The 22239-nt window shown below is 42.6% G+C and overlaps 1 protein-coding gene across 1 annotated transcript in view; it reads right to left on the bottom strand.

Annotated features, from left to right (window-relative positions):
* The window catches only part of LOC124166048 (neurogenic locus Notch protein), a 309186-nt gene that overhangs the window by 54053 nt on the left and 232894 nt on the right, over positions 1-22239 (bottom strand). Inside the window, exons 3-4 of the mRNA XM_046543640.1 lie at positions 8227-8645; positions 7094-7292 (exon numbers count right to left, since the gene is read on the bottom strand). Coding sequence (XP_046399596.1) covers positions 7094-7292; positions 8227-8645 — 618 coding nt within the window. The remainder of the gene's footprint in view (positions 1-7093; positions 7293-8226; positions 8646-22239) is intronic.

Genomic DNA, 22239 nt, shown 5'->3' with positions numbered 1-22239 from the left:
TCTATAGAAAAAACAATCCACTGTTTACGAGGATATAGACTTTCAACCACGCGGATTAAAATTAGTTACCATTTCACTAAATTGATGTTTGAAGGTAATGTTAAGTAACTGACATTTCATCCAAACATGATCAATTGATATTTCGTCACTGCCGCAGAGATAAGCCGCCATGTAAACTCGGATATATTCCCATGTGAGAAAGTTTTGCAGATATATCGGATCGCAATAATACCATCCACGGGTAATTAGAGCTCACGAAATTGAAATTCAACCAACACTAGGGTTTCAAGCCCAGTAGAAACTGTTGAAATACGCAGAGGAGACGCGCGTCATGAAACAATTGAAATGATTCGATACAAGGATGGAGAGGGTAATGCAGAATTTGCAGGGGCGCTACATAGGAGCGAAACAATATTAAAACTGCGGCAGGTGGCATGGAGAGATCTACACGTGGAGAGTATGAGGCCACTGCAGGGAAAAAGGGTCCGTACTCGGGGAAGACGAGTCGGAGGGTGGACATGAGCACTGCGCAACAGTCGACCGCTGGAGGAATAAGAAGAGGAGGAGCAGACGAAGAAACCGAGGGAGGCGGTAAGTTTAAAAGGCGAGATAGGAGGGAAGGGCCCAGATCAAGAAAGAGATGCCGCTGGTGGGATACGATAAAACCAGAAAGCACGCATCAAAACACCGCCACGAATACCATGGCAGAGGAGAAACGCTTCAGATGCGAAGTTTTCGTAGCGACAAAGTTAAAAAAAACTAGTAAAAGAATAAAAAGAGTACTAAAATGAAATATACATGCATACGTATCGTAGAAAACATCAGTAAAGCTAACACCCAGATCTTAGAAAGGATGTGGATTCGTTTCCAGATGGCAAATATTTTCAGGGTGCATACATACAATGCACCCTTGTCAATATTTGACTGACTCTCAAGGTTGAGAAGTAAACTCACTATCCGGATTATGTCAAAAATTTACACATTTGAGAACATGGCTAACGTAGATAAAGGTCTACGCTATATAACCTGAAAATTTCGATGCCATGGCATACGCTTTCAAGAAGAAGTATATAATGAAATAGGACAGAATGCGACCGGTTGAGCAGAAGAGATACGTGTGGTGGGACATACTAGAGAACGGCACAACTGCGACTATGCTCATTTTTCGCGAGGCAAATAAAAGAGCACCGAATGTGAAGAGGGGCGAACGAAATAGAAGGATCCTCGCATAGGAAGTGAGGGTGGATGGTGGTGAAATGGTACCCCCGCATTGCACTAACTGAAAAAAAATACGGAAAGGGGGAAATTCGATAGGAGATGAGAAAGAAAGGGACGGAAAAAAATGTCTGGTGGCAGAATGAAAGCGTAGGAGGAGAGGATGGATAAGATTGGAGCCGCACGAAATAAGAAACTTGGAAAGGATGAGACGGGACCGGGGGGATTTAAAGAAAAAAATAAAGAAGTCCATTTAGGCCGATGGCGGCGATGGGTGAAGTGCAAAAGGGTAGGTTCCGCCTCAGCGGACACTGGTGGAATGGAGGGAGGGTGGAGGATGAGGGGGGGGGATGAGGGGGGGGGTGTGGGGGAGGACGTGGAAGGGTGAATGGAAACGTGAGAGGGGGTGAGGGAGACAAAAAAAATGCCCCCACTATCCCTCAATCATAAAAAAGGTGTGGTTGGGACATGGAGAAAAACTCGAGATAGACCATAAAGGCTAGATTGGCTGGGAAAGACGGAATGTCGGGCCACCTCGGTGATTCCGAGAACGTGGGCCCGCGTATCACCCAGAAAATGTACGCGAACATGTTCCAGGGTTCATACCAAATTTCTACATTCAATTCCCTTATTTCCAGTCCAAATCCTCTAAGTTTCCCTGACTTCATATCAACAACAAAGCAGGTGTACGTGGGGAAATTATTGAAAATTTCATGAAGGTGTGTGGTGAAGTAAAGTCACGTCGAAGTAATAAAGACAATTAGTATTGATAGCAAAAGGAATAAAGTCAAACAGCGCCAATTATGCACGACTGCATGATGCCCAGCCAGGAGGATCACCTCACCCCTCGCTCCACCGCAACACTGCGCATGCTCAACCACGATATTCATATGCTCGTATTATCACTCCTGGAGTTTTCCCCAGGCCTTGACCTCATTCCCTGACTGCCAGTTCTAATTTTTATTTCCCTCATTTTTCCTGCATCGGTATGAAACCTGAGTTACTTCATGTGAGGAATAACGTCGGAATGACGGGATGAAAGCAGCAAAGTACAACTTAGCAGTAGCAATGTCCACAATTTCTTATACGGAGACATTAGAATAGAGAAAGAGAGAAGTTTAGAAATAAGAGTAACATCTCCGTTTAAAAATAACAAAATAAAAGTCAATCATCAGGCTCAAAGAAAGCTGTCTGAAATAACAATAATAATTAATTCCACGATTTATAACATCCATGATTCCATTGAGTATGGGCTATGGTAAATGAAATATATTACCTATTGATCTACATCAAAATGTATAAAATTTTGCCATTTTGTTAGTCGTAAACAGGGCATATTAAAATACATTCGTGCAATACGAAAAAGTGGCTAAAAACGGCATTTGTAACGATTGATAAGTTTTTAAAGAACCCTTTGACTAGAGAGGAAAGAACCCTTTGAGTAAAGTACACCTTTGAGCAGAGAGGGATATTGTAAACCTAAATTCAAGGATACAACGGAACCCAGATCTGTGAACCGTGCCTTACCTTTAGGTAAGAACAAGTTTCTAACTTACGAGCAGCTTTCTATCACGCAAAAAGTTACCTTCGTCATGTACGTGAGGATACTCTCTTGCTGATCTATTTCTCTTCCATTACTGTTTTCGGAAACTACCCACTTTTTGACACGCGAGCTTTTGAGTCGTTTCAAGGGGAATTTTTCCGTCCAGAATAAAAAAAATGTATGCTCCAGAAAACAAAAATAGTGGAACTGACCAGGTTGTACATCGAAGTCTCACCAAGGACTATTAGAACGAAGCTGGTTACAGGATAAAGGTATTCAGTTAGTATTTGCACATGATTTCGCCTCCTCAGTTGAAGCGGGAAAACACATAACCCCCAAATACATCCTCTAACCATATCGTTTCTTTCACAACACATTTCAATATGATCCTTCTATCAACAATAACGGTTCAGTAGAGCAGGTTGGTAGGACAAAATTACCATTATTAGACCAGGGAAAGAAAAAAACACTCATTAGTACTCAAGTAAACCAACGAAGGGATTCTGAGCATGTGACTGTGTCTTCTGCAATTATTGCCAACCTCTCGTATCTTTAATAAACAACTGCGCAAAAAAATAAAATTAGAAAAAAAACGAATGGAGTAAGTGATTTGCAGAGTCCGATGAAAAACTCAAAGCGTAAACTGAAACCTGCGAGTCCCTCCCCTGATCCCGGATGCTGCAGAAGAGGTCTTGGGCCTTGAAAGGTTAAGAGCTCCATCTGAGAGCAGCCCAATGAACACACACAAAAAAAATTCGCAACAGATGCGAAAACTCGCCGAATCAGAGTTCCTTCACTCACGACCCGACCTTACCAGAGTACGGGAGTGGACCAGGGCAGGAGCAAGGCAGTATCTATGAACAGTAATGGCGAGGTGGCACATAGAAAAATAGAACAGACTTGATGGTTTGATTGAACAATTGATTTCAGGCGTAATTAGCCATGGTGCAACAAATCAAACTTCTGCGATTGGATTTTTCCGATAGCTCCACACAAAGAAAACTCTTCAATTTTTGATTGGCTTGCAGGCAAGAGATAGTTCGTTGATCAGATCGCAACGAAATGCAGGTATTATCAATCCTTCAATTTAAAATTCAGTTTAAATAATTCTAAAGGAACGAAAACCCTCTTGTCTAGTGAGCTGTTCAGCGAATGGCTAGTGACAAGCGGCTGACAATACGTAATTAACCATGGGAATGAATGCCTTTACCTAAAATCGGTATCAGCATCACATCGTCGACTGCCGTAACGATCCCCGATATTTATATTACCAGTTTCGACAGTAGAAAACAAGAAAAGCAGTATAGGTTAATCAATCCATCGAACAAGTCTTTTGGGAGCCCATTACAAAGCGAAGTCAGAGACGTCCAAAAGAAAATCAAATCAATGAGAGTGAAAGAAATTTAATTTGCTTCCGACGAAATCCACTCGCGTCAGGAATTCGCGCATAAAATCTTCGGGCGCGGTCCAGTGAAGCGTGCGCCGAAAGAAGAGACACCCCAACGGCCCATTTATCAATTATCGACTTGGGGCTGGATTCCTTTAGTTCCGCACCGCTGGAGAAGACGCTAATGGAGAACCGCTGAGATTAAGACAGGCCGTGCGTGAAACGAAAGGAAAGTCACTTTCTTCCTATGCCCTCTCAAAAAAATAGGAATTATTACGAGGCTAAAAAATTAACATACTTCCCTTCTTTTGAAATATAATAGGGGAGAGCCCAAGAAAAAAGACAGTAGGATACAATGCATGGAAAGGGCAAGATACGAATTATTACGGAGAGAGATAAGGGGTCCACTATGCAGAGGGGCATGTGGTTTTTCTTGAATCTCGCGATGAATAATATTCAAAGGCATGCTATAGTTTCAAAGCCGTCATAAGGCAGTGCACTTGATGACTCTCTCTATAATGAATTCCGGTAGCACTCGTAAGTAAATGGGTTTGGAAAATGGAAGGCTCTAAATAAGTCGAGTTTTTCTCCAAATAAATTGTGCAAGTTGTGGCGCTTAAACGAACCACGCTAATGTTCTAGACAAAAAGTAACCCTTCAATTGTAAGCGGCCTGGAGATAATGTATTGGCTTTATAACTTTAGTTTAAATTACGCTTGAGCGATAGGAATCTCTGCTCATGTTCGCGACGCACACCATAAAGTGAGGACAACGATCAAAAAACGAGGAAACCTCTTCAGCTCACATAGCGGCGAGAGTTTTTCCTCAACAATTGCGAGCGGTAGCAATGTTCTCGGAAAATTACCGTTCCGCATCACTGCTCTTTTCCCAAAGAATCTATATCATACTAATCGATTTGTGGTGAGGAACATACGAGCCAACGTGACCTCCCTTGTTTTTCTAGCAGGTGGTAACATTATATTCCTCCAGCACCCGCGGCTTAACAACGCACAGAGCATGTTTTGTAATTGCACAAAAACTTTTTAATTTTTTTCAATACGTTAAGGCTACACGCACAGACATCGTACCCAACGGTGCCACGGTCTTTTCACAATCAGATGACACAATGCGCGAAAAAATATACTTTCTACTTCTAAATTCGAAGAGCAAAGTCCTACGGAAACGAAAAAAAATACTTCGTATTTCGAAATAATGGAAGTACAAATAATGGCAGTAAAAAGCGACAACACTGCAACTACCATTTCATTCCCATTTCTATATCATATAATTCATCAACAAAGTAATAATCAAGCCTTAAAGATGTTTCTCACGGTCTAATCAATTGTAAGACTACACGCATTATTTTTTACACAACGCGAGTTTTATTATGAACACTCGAAAGGAAATATCAAGGAACTGAGCAGACGGATAAACACTAGGGGAGACCTTAATTAAGACCTTAATGTTTCAAATAATTCTTCTCACAGTGAGCGCTACATTCAGAACATAATGGATTTACACGTCACGTGAACCTTCACAGACGAATATAAAAAGGAGTCACAGGCGATGATTATGTTACTGATGAAAAAAAGTTTCATTTTAGAGCCCATCCTCGGATTTTTCACCACATCGAAATCCGAAAACTCGCAATATCTTCCCCACGCCGAGTCGTTTGGTTTGAAGGCGGAAGGAAAACGCAAATCATCATAGACGCAATACATGATCAAGACGTTTATCGTTTCTGGCGAACGATTTGAATTGCCAGCACCACTGCCAGATTCAAGTCAAAATGCTCTTCACACTCTGAGGCACGAAAGTATGAAAGTAGACTCGTACTTGAGAGGGTTTCTGAGGAAAGAATTCGTAACGGGACTTTCGACGAGTGTAACCCTCGCGCATTCAAATGCAAGGACTGAGTACAATATGCATTGGTTAAGAGGGAAAACGGAAAATGCTCGTCGTGACTTTACGAATGAGGGCACACGCAACGGACACAACTCACAATGAGCAGCAATATTACACGCACTTCCGTGTTTATATTTATCTTATTAGTAAACTGCCCGCCGTAGCATTAGCATGCATGAGCACACTAGAAGGAAGGGTGGAGAGAAACTCGGCGTCGGCACTGGTCTGAAAGGCGCCAACGGGATCACGGCTTAACGTCCCATCCGACGGACGGAGTGATGAGCATGAAGCCCCCTCCAAACAACAGAGAATTAGGACCGGAGGGGGGTCCCCTGAGGGTTACAACGCTCCGGGCCGGGAAACAAGTCAGAGACTTTTATGCCCAAGCTCCCGGGGAGGGGTTTGGATGGGAAGGAAAAAGGAAAGAGTCGCCGCCACGATAGAAGCCCGACGACGCCTCTGGGATAGGGATAGGTTTGGAGGGCAGGGACCCTCGCCGCTATAGAAGCGACCAGGGCCCACTAAATAGCGAAACCATACTTTAATATTTCTACGAAAAGGAAATATTTTCCCATGAGGAAGAAAAATACTGAGATTTTTCGTAGATTCCCTCCAATGAACAGAGAGTATGAGGGTTCAAGGCGAACCCTTCAGGGATACAACACACCGGGGCCAGGAAACAAACCCGTGGCTTATACGCCCGATCATCCGGGGAGGGGCTGGAGAGAAAGGGAAAAGGAAAGAGGCGCCGCCGCGATAGGAGCCCGACGACGCCCCTGGGAAAGGATAGGAGCGGAAGGAACGGGAGAGGGAAAAACACCTCAATGCTATAGAAGCGAAGAGGGCCCTACTATGAACACAAGCAACAAGCAGGACATTCTACGAAAAATCTTGTCCCCCTCCGAAATTTGAACCAGGACACACAGGGGGGGAAGCCATTACTTAATCCGCCTCACCAGACCAAGCCGCCCAAAAAAAAAGAAACAGTTTAACGGGATGCTTTAAGGTTCGGAGTGTTGGAATGCATGGGGTGGTATACTCACTTGTATGATCCGTGGGTGTTGATGCACTCTCCGCGTTTGCAGGGCTGCGTGGCGCGGCACTCGTCGATGTCCTTCTCGCACGCGGGGCCCACGAATCCGCTGGCGCACGTGCACTCGAACGTGTCCGCCAGCGAGGTGCACGCGGCTCCGTTCTTGCACGGCGTCGAAGCGCAGTGGTCCTCGCGCTCGCAATGCGTCCCTGCGGAGACGAGACAACGCTCTGAATATGGAGACTTCAACGACCGAACGACAACGGGACAACGACTATCCCGATATACTCTCGTGACATGTTAAAAACTAAAGCCATAGCATTGAAATTTCCGGGTACGTAAAGTAGACCCTTATCAACATTTCCCTGAACTGAAATTTATAAAAATTTTAACTTAGTATTTTCAGGGCTGTAAAGTGTTCTTACTTGAATTATGTGCAAATTAAATTTAAAGACACTAGAGTGAAATGACAAGCACCATCGGCCGAAAGGTCGTATTGTTTCTTTACTTCCTTGCGGTTTACTTGCTTTTATCTTAAGCAATCTTTCCGTGATTTCCCAAGTCTACAAAGTGGAGTGTTATGACGATTAATCTACATATTTAATATGATAATTTTACACAAAGAATAATCATCAATGTCAAATTTTCATACCTTCATATTTGAGACACAAGGCAATTATGGATAATGGATACTCAACGTACACTAAAAATTGCAAGGTGATTGCGAAAAATTGATATGTGTTTACACAGTTATCTCCAAAAAAAAACAGACGAACGAATAGTTTTACGAAAATCTATTTGTAATATTAAAAAAGTACTTCTATTAAAATTTGACCAAAATTGAAATGAAAATTAAAAATAAACAACACTGGGAGTTATCTTCTTGACCTCTTATTACAATTTGCACACAATTAGTTGAAATATAGGTCTCTATTATTTTAAATTAAAATTTAGCAAGTAATGTAATTAAAATTATAATGAGTTATAAATAAATAGGCAAGGCTAACGTTTCGGAACTTTATTTCCCATCATCGAAAATTTCATCTAAAGAGATGATTGTGGTGTATAGTTAATACTCCAAGGATATTTTTGGCTACTGGTTGAACATCATCGCCTTCGAGTCTTGTTCGGGGATTAACTCACCCGTGTATCCCGGCGGACAAGTGCAGGTGTAGTTCTTGAGGCTGCGCAGAGTGCAGGATCCGCCGTTGTGGCAGGGCGAGGCGTCGCAGGCGTTGGGCTCGGGGATCTCGCAGAGGGAGGCGGAGAATCCGATGGGGCACTTGCAGCGGAACCCGATGGCTTCGAACTCGCTGCCAGGGCCCCCGGAGCCGGACCCTGAGGACCCCGGGCCGAGGGAGAGGAGGCTCTTGCCGTTGGAGATGGGAGCGAGGTGGTTGACGGAGGAAGGGAGGCCGGGGTGGGAGGCTGGCAGGGAGGAGAGCAGGGATGAAGAGGGGTTGACGACGAAGCAAGTGCCGCCGTTCTGACACCGCGGACCCGCGCCCGTCCTGCAAGGGTTCAGCTGCTGGCAGTACTTGCCCACGTACATCGACGTGCAACTGAAACGAGAGAAATCATTCAATTAGTATTTTTTTAATCAATAAAAACTCCTTTCGCCTCGCGAATTCAGTGCACCAAGTCCTCTGGTAACATTTAAAGAGGTTGACAAGCACAATCCGCTAGGAAATTTCTTATACCGCTAGATCACAGACACCAGGTAATTTTTCGTCACAATAAGGATGGCCCACCGTCACGCTACTTCTCGCCTGTCACCAGAGAGGTTATCTCCATAAGTGTTTCGGGCTAGTGGGTTTCATCAGACGCGGGTATAGTTAAAATAACGAAGCTTATATTGAATAGGAAAAAAAGAGATGTTGAAGATTGGAAAAAGGGTATGATACCATGCGTTCGGATAGGAAAAAAAGCACAACAGTTGGAATGAATAAGTTTTCCTGGATGACACAATTACTTATACCACTTATTTTTGTACAGAGCGAGACCCGGGTTTCAAAATCATAATTTGCGCAAGAAGATGATGATAATTCATTTAAACCCGGGTAAAACCTCTGTAAAAATACGTGGTATAAGTAATTGTGTGATATCCAGGAAAACGTAAAATGGAGAGCCACAATGTTAATCAAGAGTTAGTGAATTTCGTTGGAATGAAGATTTGCTTAAACAAGATATCTGTTTTCTGAAAGATATCTACTCTCAATTTCTCAGATAATTTACGCCAAGCACACAGCCTCCGAGTCTCTAGCGGTCATCAGCCTAATTCGCTTTACATCACTGAAATGCTTTACGTTCGTACGTAGCAGTATTTGAAGAATCGCGAAGCTCTCCATTGTATTTTATTAAGTTCTCTGATTAAGCGTTTAAGGATCCCATAAGCTCGCAGCAATTGATGGGATAAAAAATGGATCATTGAGCCATGCAACCCCGCACGGCATTCGGAGTGGGGATGCAGACGGACCTCAAGAGGAGGAGGCGGCCTCTTACGCCACTCACTCCCGAGGACTCGGCCGCGAGACGTTTTCGCTCTTTCCGGAAACTCCGTCACGGAGGCGTAGCGTGTGAACGGATGTGACTCCATTATGGTTATAAATATGGTTTGATGGTCCTCGTTCCTTCCACCAGTGCGCAGGGCGTGCGTCACTGCCTTCTTCCCCCTCCTCCTCCACCTCCCACGCAATTTCAGATCCGTCAAGGTGTCCGTGAATACGCGGACCTTCCACCAGAGGGAAGTGAAGTGAATGGGCAACACAACTCGACGATTAGGGACGTTACTTACTAAGCATACGTACGCTCGCGACTGTGCAATCCACAATTCGCGAATGTTATTTGCAATTCTTTTCCGATGTACACAACAAAAATCCAGGCTAAATACCAATAATAGGGTACAAAGAATCAAAGACATGCCAGAAATTTGCTTCGGGGGTAGTCCGGGTGGTTTTCGGGTTGCCTATACTGACATTTTGTTATCAATTCGCACCAACGGAAAAGCATGCATTTCGTTAAATGAGCTTTGCATTCTAGCATAATGCTTAAAGTTAATTTTATTTTTACTTATTTGCACGCATAGTGAAACGAAATTACAAGTACATTGAAGGTCAGGGGATGTGGGGTAGTGGCCTCCTCAGGGTATTCGACACACTTATAGGAAAAAAATTAGGGTGCCCGCAGAGAATGCTGTGATTCCTCATGTTTACAAGTTAATATCTTTTCCAGCTTATGGAGCCTACCTTAAATTTTATTTTGATAAATATTCTTGTAGTATAATGAACAATATATATGTGTTAGGCCATAATACAATGTATTCTAGCAGCAAACAATATTAATCCTCTGCTTGCATAAGCACAGTCACCGGAGCCTTAGTAAAAATACTTGTGTAACTTTCAAATTAAATCTCCAGAAAACAGAGGAGGGAAAGCCTATTTTTTTAGTCGAGACAAGTGCAGCAAGAACATTATATTTAGTAAGTCTCATGAAAATGAAATATACCTCGTTTCTCGCACCGACCTCATTAGGAGTCAAGCGGTTGTGGCAGTGGTGGTCGTATATACACTCGATTCCGTGAATGTCTCATTCACGCACACAAGCGCGGATCATTGTTCGCGGTCGCAATAAAAACAACTGAATCAGGTTTTGCGCGTTAAAAGGGTGTTACTTTTGTGGTGAAGATATTTAAATCGAGGTAGAACAATGAGCACAGCGCGCTCAAACCTTAGTCCGTGTCTTTCGATACGCACAGCGGTCGGTTGTGAGAGAAGCAAGTAAATACGGAGGGAATTTCGTGAAGACGTCCGTCGTAAACCCATACCATTCAAAGGATGATTGATTCGCAGTAGGAAATTTATACTCTCGTTGCGGCTACGAGGACATTTATTCTGCCCTCCGACAACTCGAAAGCAATTTCTATTCCTTACTATCTTCTTTCGTTGATTAAAATGCGTATGTAGCGATCATTACGATGATTTCTCCTACGTATTGTTCCTGTAAAAATGAGCTATAATCCGCGCGCAGACAGATGATTTATTTATATTCATTATTATTCCAATTGTACCTTTTCTTTTCTCTTATCCTTCTTCGTTTTTAAGGCAATACTTGTTTGACAGGAGACTTGTGTTCGGTTTGACATCTAAATGCGACGTTTAAAGCGATAGAAACTTTTGGTTCTCCATCGATAGTAAGCAAAAATAAAAGAGACTGGCAGTTCTTCATAAAAAGGGTTTGACCTGAAAATGTTGATTTAGGCAAATATTATACAAACAGATTGCTTAATTCCAATTAATTTGTTACTAGAAGATCAATGGTATGCCAAAAATCGAATAAATATCGATCACAAAGGATAGAAGATGAAATGAATTTTCCTTCGCAACAGCCACTTCTTTTGTTTCCCTATCAAAGCCACTGTCGAAGCTCATTGACACTCTTCTGCGTATCCAAGTGCTTCGAATAGTGGTGGGAAGTCGATCTTTAGCCACAGCTATAGCACTCTACTTCGAAGTGCAAAACCTGACTTAATGGTCTTCGACAGCAATCAATTCCTTAAGTGCTTCGAGTATCGATGCTCTTTGCAACTCGCAATGGTATGAATCTACCGTTGAACCTGAGAGGCGACCGCGAGTGCCCACGATTCTTGGACACCACGAAAGACGTCCATGAAAATGTTCAAGCAAAGCTTACGTCCACGAAACTGCCCAAAAACCCCAAATGGGGGATCGCCCGGGCCGTGAATAAATTTAAATGGCGGTGTATTACCCCCACGAAAATTGCGGGGCATAGAAGCACGACCTCATCGCGATTCGCCAACCCGGTCACATTAACCCCCACCCCCCCCCCCTGGCCGCTCGAGAGATAAGAGGCGCGATCGGGTGCACTCCCCACCGGCAACGAACGAAAAAAAAGAAACAAAAGAAACGCGAAAGGCGGCATACACACACACAGCATGGGTCGTCGGAAGAAACTCGAGGATGTTTCACACGAAGCCATTTAATTACTCGCCGCTCTCTTCCTGCCAACCAACCCCAATTAGTCCCCCTCCGAATAATAATCCCCTCCATGAGCCAAATTGCGACCGGTGCGTTCAAAACCCCCCCCTGCGAACTTGAGCCGCCGAGACCTCTGCTGAGCCTTTTCAGATAAAAGAAGCGATCCGACAGGCAGAGTCGATAATCCATTTTAATCGCTTCTATAAGGGGGGATCTTCGATCACGCCGCGCTCCTCTTAGAAGGGGGATATCATTACGCGTAATCGTCATCATAATCATCCGCTCGGGCATACAGCCATAAAGGACGAATTAACGTCCCCCCCCCCCCATTTCTCCAGCTATAATCCCCAACTCCTGGCACCGCCAATCCGAGAGCAGATCCTGAAAAATAGCCCCAACCCGTTCCAGGTAAGTCGCAATCTTGCCCTCTTTTACGAGACGGTATTGTTGAAATTATAAAAAAGACGAAATATTAAGCACGCTAAATCCGTATTCTACGATGTTCTGATGAGCATCGTCCCTTCACGATACCCTTGGCGGAAAAGGGCCCGCATTAGTCCGATTCGACACGGTTAAACGACAGTACCTACAGCTCAATTCACCCGCTGGCAAGATAGCATTGTTATCCTTGAGACCCGTGAGAAGTTCAAGAGACTGCAAGCTGAACTATGAGTCCCTCCAGACAGAAGGATTTGATCCGAGAAATAGCGAGCATGCGTAGGAAAGAAATCTACATGATTTGTAAGAGAAATTGCTAAAATGTAAACGTTAATTATTTCACAGTATTTATAAAACACATCTATCCAACTGAAGACGGAATTTACGTTCAAGGGTTGAATGATAAATATTCTTCCCCTAATCATTGCTTCAGAGTGATGTAAAAAGGGTGTCAAATTACTATCGCTCGCATTAAAATATCTGAATGGACAATAAAAAAAAGACGATACCTAATGGAACAGTTTGGAGAAAGAGAATTATTCTCCAATGCATTATTAGCGAAAATGAAGTGAACTAAAAATTCTCCCATCGTCAGTCTCTCCACTAAGTAAAATAAATCTATTGAAGAATTGGGCTAAGTAATTTCTGAAAAAGGCCCATTTATAATAATTTGGTATACACATCAAGAGTTGCAATCAAAGATCCCAAACCATTCTATTAAAGAATTGCATTATTCTACTAAATAATATTTCAGAAAAAATATCATTTTTACTTTATGAATTATGACCAAAAACTTTCAACAACGGCACTCATTTCACGGGCAAATCCTTAGATGCATTAACCTTACAGCAACAACCGGCTGCATCATTATTTTCTTTCCTCTATCCAGCCATTATATATCATTGGAATAAGAGGTATTCACGACGTAACGGTTGGTCCTTAAAAGGAAAAGAGACAGACGATCCCAAATTCTTTTGTCTCGTTAACGCGAACACTGCGACAGAACAATTAATCTTCGCGTGTTTCCAAATAGATTAACGGTTTGAATGATTTCAAATAAGCGACTCCACCACATTATATCCACAATCGTTATCTGCGTCAAAAGTTTGACTGTGTTCGGTTTCCAGCTCGTGGCCACACGATTCGACTTTCGTCTTCCCAAATATTTCGCGCCCTCAGGGGAACTGAGTGCGCTTCGGCGTTGACTCTGCCTCGGAGAGCGCCCGGTCGCCGCCATTTTCCCACCGAAGCAGATAACAATGGGCGCCTTTCTTCTGCAACACCCGACACCCTTGGAGACCCCTCATCTTCCGTTATCTCCATGGAAATGAAGCTCCACCTCACGGTCCTCTTATCTCCTCCACACCTCAACTCCCTCTCTCTCTTTTCCAAGTACTACCTTCCACCCACTTGCAATGGAATGCATAGGAATCTTCCCCCCATGGCAGAAAAAGACGTTCGTTTAACTCAAGCAGCCGTAGCGTTCGGTATCCTCCTCTTGCCCCAAGTACTTCGTTTGCAAGACACCAACAACCATTTGCCATGGAATTTGTCTCTCACTTTGCACGCCAGAGATGAGCGATACATGCTTACTTCAATAGATTACCCACCCCGGTCTTACACAGGAAAATAAATGGAGCAGTAAGCTATAATTTTGGTAGAATGTTTCCGTCATGTCGACATGGAGAACAATCAATATAAGATAAAATCCAAAATATTATTTTCCAGGTTGTGAGCCGCAACGCCATTTTCATTCAACTGCCGTGATTCGACTTCAATCCCAGCACTCATTCAATCTCTTAGGACCTGTAAAACTGCGGGCGCCCTTCCTACATGTGCCTAGATTTTGTTTAATACACGAACATGTCATTGTTTTGTCAAAATGGCACACACGCAAATCTTAGCAGTTATCAAAATATTTCCTATACTTATGTTAGCCATATATTCCCATTGTTTTTGTCAAAGTATTCCACTGGTTAACGTAGGTTTGCACGAAGTATTTGCGAATTATTCCGTCAGTTTCCCTCCAATCACGGACTTCCCTCTTTGATTCACAATAAGGCCTATTTCCTTTCATTCTACCTATATAAATCCTATCCCTCCCCCCCTAAAAAACTATCAAGCACTTCCATGATATTCTCTACGCTAATTCGAATTTTTAAATACCTTTTCCAGTAATTGCAGCACAGAAAACTTATTTTTGTGGCTGTCAATCCACGAGTTCCGACATGTTTTGAGAATATTTTGAAAATTTTACGAGTACGCTTTCGTCACTCTCACCAAACTCCTTAGTGGCACAAGAAGTGAAAAAAGACGTGCATTTATGACTTAGAAAGGGTAGATTGTAGGCAGGACCGATGCCATATCGTGGCCGCGGCTTCTATTGTATCCGCCGGAGGTTTAATCGCCGCACCATACAATGAGACACCTGCTCCACCCTCGACCGATGGAGACACCACCCTCCTCTCTTCAATACGAAGACGGGCGGGGGGGGGACCTTGAACTGCGGCTTTCATTTCCCGCACCGACCCATGTCCCGTGTACTGTCAACACGTATATAAACGCCCACTCCCTTAATCTCGCGTCGAGGGGAGTGACGGACATGAACGAGGATCCGCCAGGGGTCGCCCACACCCCCGCAAACCACTCAACGCAGGGCCACGAGGAAATTGCATCATCACCAAAGTGTATGACCACTCCCGGCCACAAAGAACACCATCTGATAGTGCACGGAACGGATCGTAATTAAGGACGTTCCACCGAGTACCCAATGTTTATATCAATGCCATAAAATTCGTCGAACTTTAAAAAAAAATATATCAACGTTGCATCGATGGCTAAGTTCTAACAACACGTATCTTAAAAATAGCAATTTCTCAGGAGAGCAAAAACAGCGATTATTTTTTTTACTTGTACACTGAAATTAAAAACCAGAAGTTCATAAAACTGAAAAAGAAGCATTCATTTGCAAACAAAGAGTTGTGAATTGCTTTTATTTAATTTAATATTATTACAATTTGTTAAAGATACCTATCTCAAACGAACCGAATTTGAGATACGTGTTGTTAGAACTTAGACATCGATATACTCCAGCGACAGCCGGATATCAAAGTTGGGCTCTCCGTGCTATACCTCTCGGATGTAGCATTGGAAAATGCATACGCCTCTACGGGCCCCCAACGAGGACTATTTGTCTCGGCGTAGAAAAATATGGAAGTTAATAAGAATACTAATTCATGTAAAAAAAAGTTCTTTTAAGGACATCGTAAAGGGACAAAGTGGAAAGGAAGAACGGCAAAGAAAGGCCTAGGATGATATATATGGTACAGGTGAGGAAGAATGTAAAATAGAAGAATTTCGCCAGTGATTTTGATAAATATTAGTTGAGATGATAATTAAGAGTGGAGCTACGTTAAAACAATCTTTGGATTGCTGAATTTTGATGACAGGCATTAACGAATAATAATAAACTTGGTAGCAATCTATAATTAGTCACTGCCAATCGATATGGATTTTATCATGACACAGTTGTGTTGAGACCAGGGTCGATTTGTAACTATTTTATGGATTGAAGTCAAGAACTTATAATCATCATCGTGAATCATCATGAATATCGCAAACTCTCAAAATTTTAAGTCTAAAGTGGTTATTAACGTTTCATGCAGTTTTCGTTTGACAATTATTTGAAATTGGGTGCGTCATTACCTTTGAATCACGATAAAAGTTTATGTAGGAATGTCACGATGCAAAATTCTGTGCTACTACAAAACCAACGCTATAGCTGAGGTCAGTATACGAAATTCGAATGGAAATGTCTCCGCAGACGACTCACGTGCGGGGAAAAAATAACAGAAAAATGAATAACCTGCCTCTGCTAGATCACTTTCCTACGGTTATCAGCATCGCAATACTCCTAATGCGAAAGCAGTAACTTTCGAACAATAGTCGGATTGAAGTGAGTATATATTTCAGGTGAATCGCATAGGTGGTTCCTCCGAACGTTCAACTATGAAAGAGCATTAAATGGATGGAGAGGAGTTTTAAATTGACTTAAAGTTCTCATGCCTAGACTTTCGAAAACAACGGTCGCTACCATTTCATTTCATAGAGACCACATCACGACCAATCCCTTCGCTCACAATAGGAGAGAGGCGCTCTCTCGATTGGCAAAGTTTCAAAATGTATAGAAAATTCAAAAGCTTGGATCCCTGGCACTATTTCATAGGTGTGACACAAGACAAGGAACTGGTCTCTTTAAGTTGACTTCCACACTGTCTTCCGACCTATGAACCGACCTATATCTATTATTTACTCACTAGCATAAAGCTAGGCAATGTGATCCTACGGCTCTGTGCCAATACACCTTGTTCATGCGATGAAGAGAAGAGTTAGAATCATGGAAGGTGCGGTTAAGTAACAGGAAACGTGTTCGCTACGCACTTTTTCCATCGCGGATGTTTGAGATTTAAGGATAAGTCAAAATACTGCAAATTCCACCTCAACTATACAAGCTTGAGGTGCGAAAAAAATCGGAAATATAGCAAATATATACAAGTTTGAGGTGCGAAAGAAGGATTCGGAGATAAACCAGAAGAAATGGAGAACCATCCAAACGAAGAAGACACCCACACTCGCTGCAAGGTGAGAGTAAACAGCAGACAAGACGACATAAAGAAGCTGTTACGATTCAAACGCTCTCAGTATGAAACAAATTAGGCCCTGCACTGTCTAGCATTGTCGATTGGCAGCTGTTTGCAAGTGTCGAAAGTTTTATGAAATGCTGCTCATGTGTTTTGATTAACATAATCAATAACATGAACTTACGATCGATAAACCACAACAAATAATAAATATAGAGAACAGTCTATATACTATCAACAATTATTACGTCCAAGTTGATCAACAGTCGATAGAAACAGAGTCGACAACAATCGAAATTTTGATCAACAATGACTATCGATGACCATAGATCAGCAACGTCCATTGAAAATCAATAATACGCAATCACCGACGAAAATAAATCTGGCATTCGATTTTCTAAAATAAATGATCATTGTTTAAGGTTGACGATGCATCCTTAATTTTGCAAATCGGCTAAAATCACGCCGCGATAATCGAAGCATATTGCCAGACGCGAAAACCTGGTGAGGATTCCCCGATCTGTGCGAGGGAATAGGAGGAAACGGATAAATTAGGATTTCGCGCCAAAGACATCTGAGGGGGAGGGGGGCGATATCTTTGGCGCACACTCAGTGAAGGGGTGTGTGTGTGTGATTGGAGGAGGGGGACGGCCGACTTCGAGGAATGCGACACCGTGGGATCTTTCTCCACCGTGACTTCGTCCCCATGAGTGCAACACAAGGGGTTCTTTGAGCGATCGTCCACGACAAAGGGAACCATTCAAACGGACTTACCTATATCGAGAGGGCGCGTCGATGCTTCCGCAAATAACACACGAGAGGATTCTCTCTTTTCCTTCACATTTCCACCACTTATCTATTCTCCCTCAGGGCCAAACCCTTCCGCCGTCATTACGTCACGCCCAATTGGCGACACCTTCGTTCATCACCAACGTAGGCGCAGGATATCGCCATTTTCGCAAGTGAAACAATCCCAATTAAACATTTACGAGACAAGAATTCAGGATGTGGACTACGGGCGTTTTCAAAAGCGAAAATAATTACGTTAACTCGATTTCGAGTTCACTGGATGATAACGGACAACGATCTCGATATACCAATACCAAGTACCTCCAACTGATGAGACATCTAGCGGTCATCGCCGAGTTAGAAAAACGAGCAACGAAGATCTAATAGTACCCAAAAGTTCCGGAGTAATTAAAGCCACCTTTACCGCTAGATGCCTCTTCCGTTGGATTCAGTTCGTATAATTGTCATATGCCATTACAAGAAATCAAAATCAACTTTATACATGATAGGCGATATCGAACACCCCCTTCATTGGCATCGGAATTTTCAGGTGAATTCATAGGATAAATTCACTTATCGAACATTTTATAAGAGATCTTCCCGTTATGCCATGATCAAGTTTCATTCTTTGAAATTGTTCCAATGTTTGCACCCTTCAAATTATGCACGTGAAATTAACCAATTCAACAAAATTCAGGAAAATTTTATTAATATCGCCAAACTATGATCGTTTCCCAGACGGGCGAAGGAATGCATAGTAGGCAAACAGGAAAACCGTACGACAAAACATCACGTGACCGATATCACGACCGTAAGTCAAACATCAGTTTCTGTTTTCATCAGGGTATAAAATTGCAAGCTTTATGATAGATCTATTCCATGTAAAATTGCCTACGTACGCCAACTCTTGGAATAAGAAAGTGCGCACATTAGCCAGTGATTACACAGTGACATCAATAGCTGGCGAAAATGAACGCTTATTCATGCGAGGGCAAAGAGGCACGTGGCTGCTCCATTTCCGCCCTACAAAGCTAACGGGGCGAGCCCAACGCGATGAATGCATAAATACACTAAATACTTCATTCAATGGTAAAATGAGAGCATTGAGACAACACTTCTCGGTCTTTTGAATAGAAATTTCCAACAGAACTAGGGCAGGGAACTAACTAAATATCAGGAAATCATGTCGAACAATTAAACATCATCGTTAAGTCCACTTAAAGGTTTTGTAGCAACACCAAAAACACGGTCGAAATTCTAACACTTATTTATTTGTTTGACCCTTTGAATGACAACCGATTTCCTAGTTACTATGCTAAAAGTGCCGAGGCATTTCTGCTGATTTTGCAGTAGGTTAGGAAAAGAATTAGGTCTCAAAAACAACTAAAGGTATATATTTTAAAAATTTTAGGAACTCTTTACTATAGGTGGTTTCACCTTTTTAATGTATTATCTGACAATTTTTTGGTAATATGAGTTAATTTTTATAATGTAAAGAATGACATTGCAGGAGGAGCGCGATGGCGCCCCGCGGCACTCTTTAAGGGTTAAAAACTGAAAATTAAGAAAACTATGTAAATTCGGAGAAGATTTTTCCACAAAAATGTGAAAAATAACCTTCGCGTACCGTCGTATTACGTGATGACTAGAAGAAAATAAAGGAAATAGACTGCAAGACAGAGATATTTAAAATGTCATTATTCCCTCGTACTACTTAGGATAGCAACGGTGTCTCGATTAATAAAGTTAATGGCGTCACCCGCTATGACGACTATTTGCTGGTTTATCATCTTCGATTGTTCTAACCTTGCATGTACTCACTACAGGAATTACTATCCGTCGACCAGTTTTGCCTTTGCAAGAATTCCCACGAATTATTTTTACTATCACGCGTAATATTTTAATGACGTTGAGAGGTGTACGTGGGGATCCTCTCGCATGCTGGTATTGTTAACCCCCTGCCAAAAACCAGAGAAGTGGCTCTCTGAGAATTACGTAGATGTAGATATGTGCCCTAAAGGGTCAAGGAATGCTGCCAGAGCCATTAAAAGCGTCGAGACTTTGAAGCGATCGAGTACAATGGTTAAGAGCCACCCACCCCGCTGGATAACGCGTGTCCCGCGAGTGAGCAAACAAACGAAAGGAAGGAATGGTGGCAGGATATAGCACGGAGGGAACGAATCAATTTGGCGTCAGCTGCTACATCGCTGTGGCCCACGCCCCGCAATGCAATCACGCCCTGCTCTGCTCTTTCTTCTTTCACCGCCCCGGGGGACACCACAGGCGACGACAGGTGCAAGCGAGCACTCGGTGGCAGCGCGAGGGCGAAGCGAGGGGTGGGGGTGAGTTTGGGGGATACCCCCCCCCCCCCCCAGAGCTCAGAGAAATTTTTAAATTTCATCATTTTAGTTAATTGGATTGATATCACTAATAGAATAGTGTAAGTATTAATAAAATATCCCCCAGAAAGCCGCAAAACTCACCATTGTGAACCGTTTATCTTAAAATTCCGCAATTTATTAATCTCGCATCTACCGCTAATCCTGGTGGTAATTCCATACCCGCACACACCCCGGTATTAATTTCACCTAAACCCCCCCCGCAGCCTTAATTCCTAGCTGCGCCCCTGATCAGTGGGGCCATAAATCCAGTGGGGAGACGCAATTCAGACACTGACACACTCGCAGCAACAGGGGCGATGATTAGACAAAGTAATATGTAACCTACATGATGATAAAAATCAAAATAACCCCTTCCAGTTCATCAAGATTTGCAATGAGGTATTATGACAAATCCTACATATTACTCCAAACCTGCAGCCTCATAATTGAGAACACCATTATTAAGTTCTCTCTTTTCTAAATGACATCCGGGAGAAAAAGAATCACATGATTGTTTTTCCTCTATACACAAAAGAATTATTTCTTTGCGCAGAAATCCTCTATATGATTCACAACCTCCTGCCAAGCGAACAGACGTGTGCCATTCTAGAAACTTGGAGGTTTTATATCCTTGTTCAGTAACCTTTCGGCTAGATACTATTTATGTGATAACTAACAATTTTCATTGAGCAAGAACTCGGAAATACGCAGTCGCACATTCTCATTAATATCATTCACTCAATATAAATTAATTACACGCCATGATTGCAAACTACAACGGAAGTATTACTTTTATGCCCACTATATTTTAATAGTAATTTTCCAAATATTTAAAAGGACGAAGAGTCAGCCTAGCTGATTAGGTTTTAAACGAATAATGCATCACACTTCAGAAATTATCGCGTATCAGGATACACAGTCACATAACTGTAAATTAAAGGTGGGTAAAAAAGCTATACGATACAAACTGAACTATTGTTCCCATGCATTTACAGAATCCTCATATTGCTCAGATTTCCGTAAGCCACAACATGAATTATAAAGATCTCAAATCCACGCTATCTGCAGGTAATCACGTTGAAATGGTAACATGTATTTGAGATATTATTTACGAGTGAAATTGATTTATACTTTGGTTATCCAGGAATTCAAAACGTTCAGCCAGGGATTACGCTGAGGGAATGACATCTCCCAGGAGATTTCAACGGCCGATACGTACGCAAATACCACATTTGAATGCATTTTTCTCAAAAATAGTCACAAACATATCGCAGTCTTATTACAAGTAATAATCTCCGTGAATATCACACACAGAAAATTTTTCCCATGCTTTAGCTTGCAAATACATATCGAACAGGACAAAAAAGGGAGGCATGAAGATTAAACATTTGACAGATAGACGAAATAAGAGACCATCCTTGGACTCTAACGCTAAAATCGAATGAAAAAACACGTTTCTGATGTGAGTAAACGAGATATCTGTTTCTCACAACTATTTCTGAAAGCACAGAATGGAATTTTCCGGGAAACGTCTGACACTGAGGGTATTCGTTTGACAAAACTTAGAGGAGGAGCATCTCCAAGGAGAAGATGGTGTTTTCGTAGTATTTGGTTGGAACAAACCGATGATAAACCAAATTAGTAATACCATCACGGGGCGGCGACCAACTCCCACGCGGAAAAAAAACACCAACCAAAACAATTCGTTCAAACAATCCGAAAGAAGAGAGTCGAGGATAGAGTACACGGACAAGCCCACTTGAAGCCGAGCCCAAAGAACGTCGAGGGCCACGCCTGGGGACGTCAACACGAGGAGGCCATCACATCGGCGGCCTTTAAGGTCCACATTAGCGCCGCTCGCACGAACTCCAATGGCCGGATAGCATCACTGCCACACCCACGCCGGCATCCACG

Source organism: Ischnura elegans, chromosome 9 (assembly GCF_921293095.1).
Source record: "Ischnura elegans chromosome 9, ioIscEleg1.1, whole genome shotgun sequence".
NCBI classification, from domain to species: domain Eukaryota; kingdom Metazoa; phylum Arthropoda; class Insecta; order Odonata; family Coenagrionidae; genus Ischnura; species Ischnura elegans.
The sequence above is the reverse complement of the archived record's forward strand: the minus strand, read 5'-3'. Positions and strand labels throughout refer to the sequence as shown.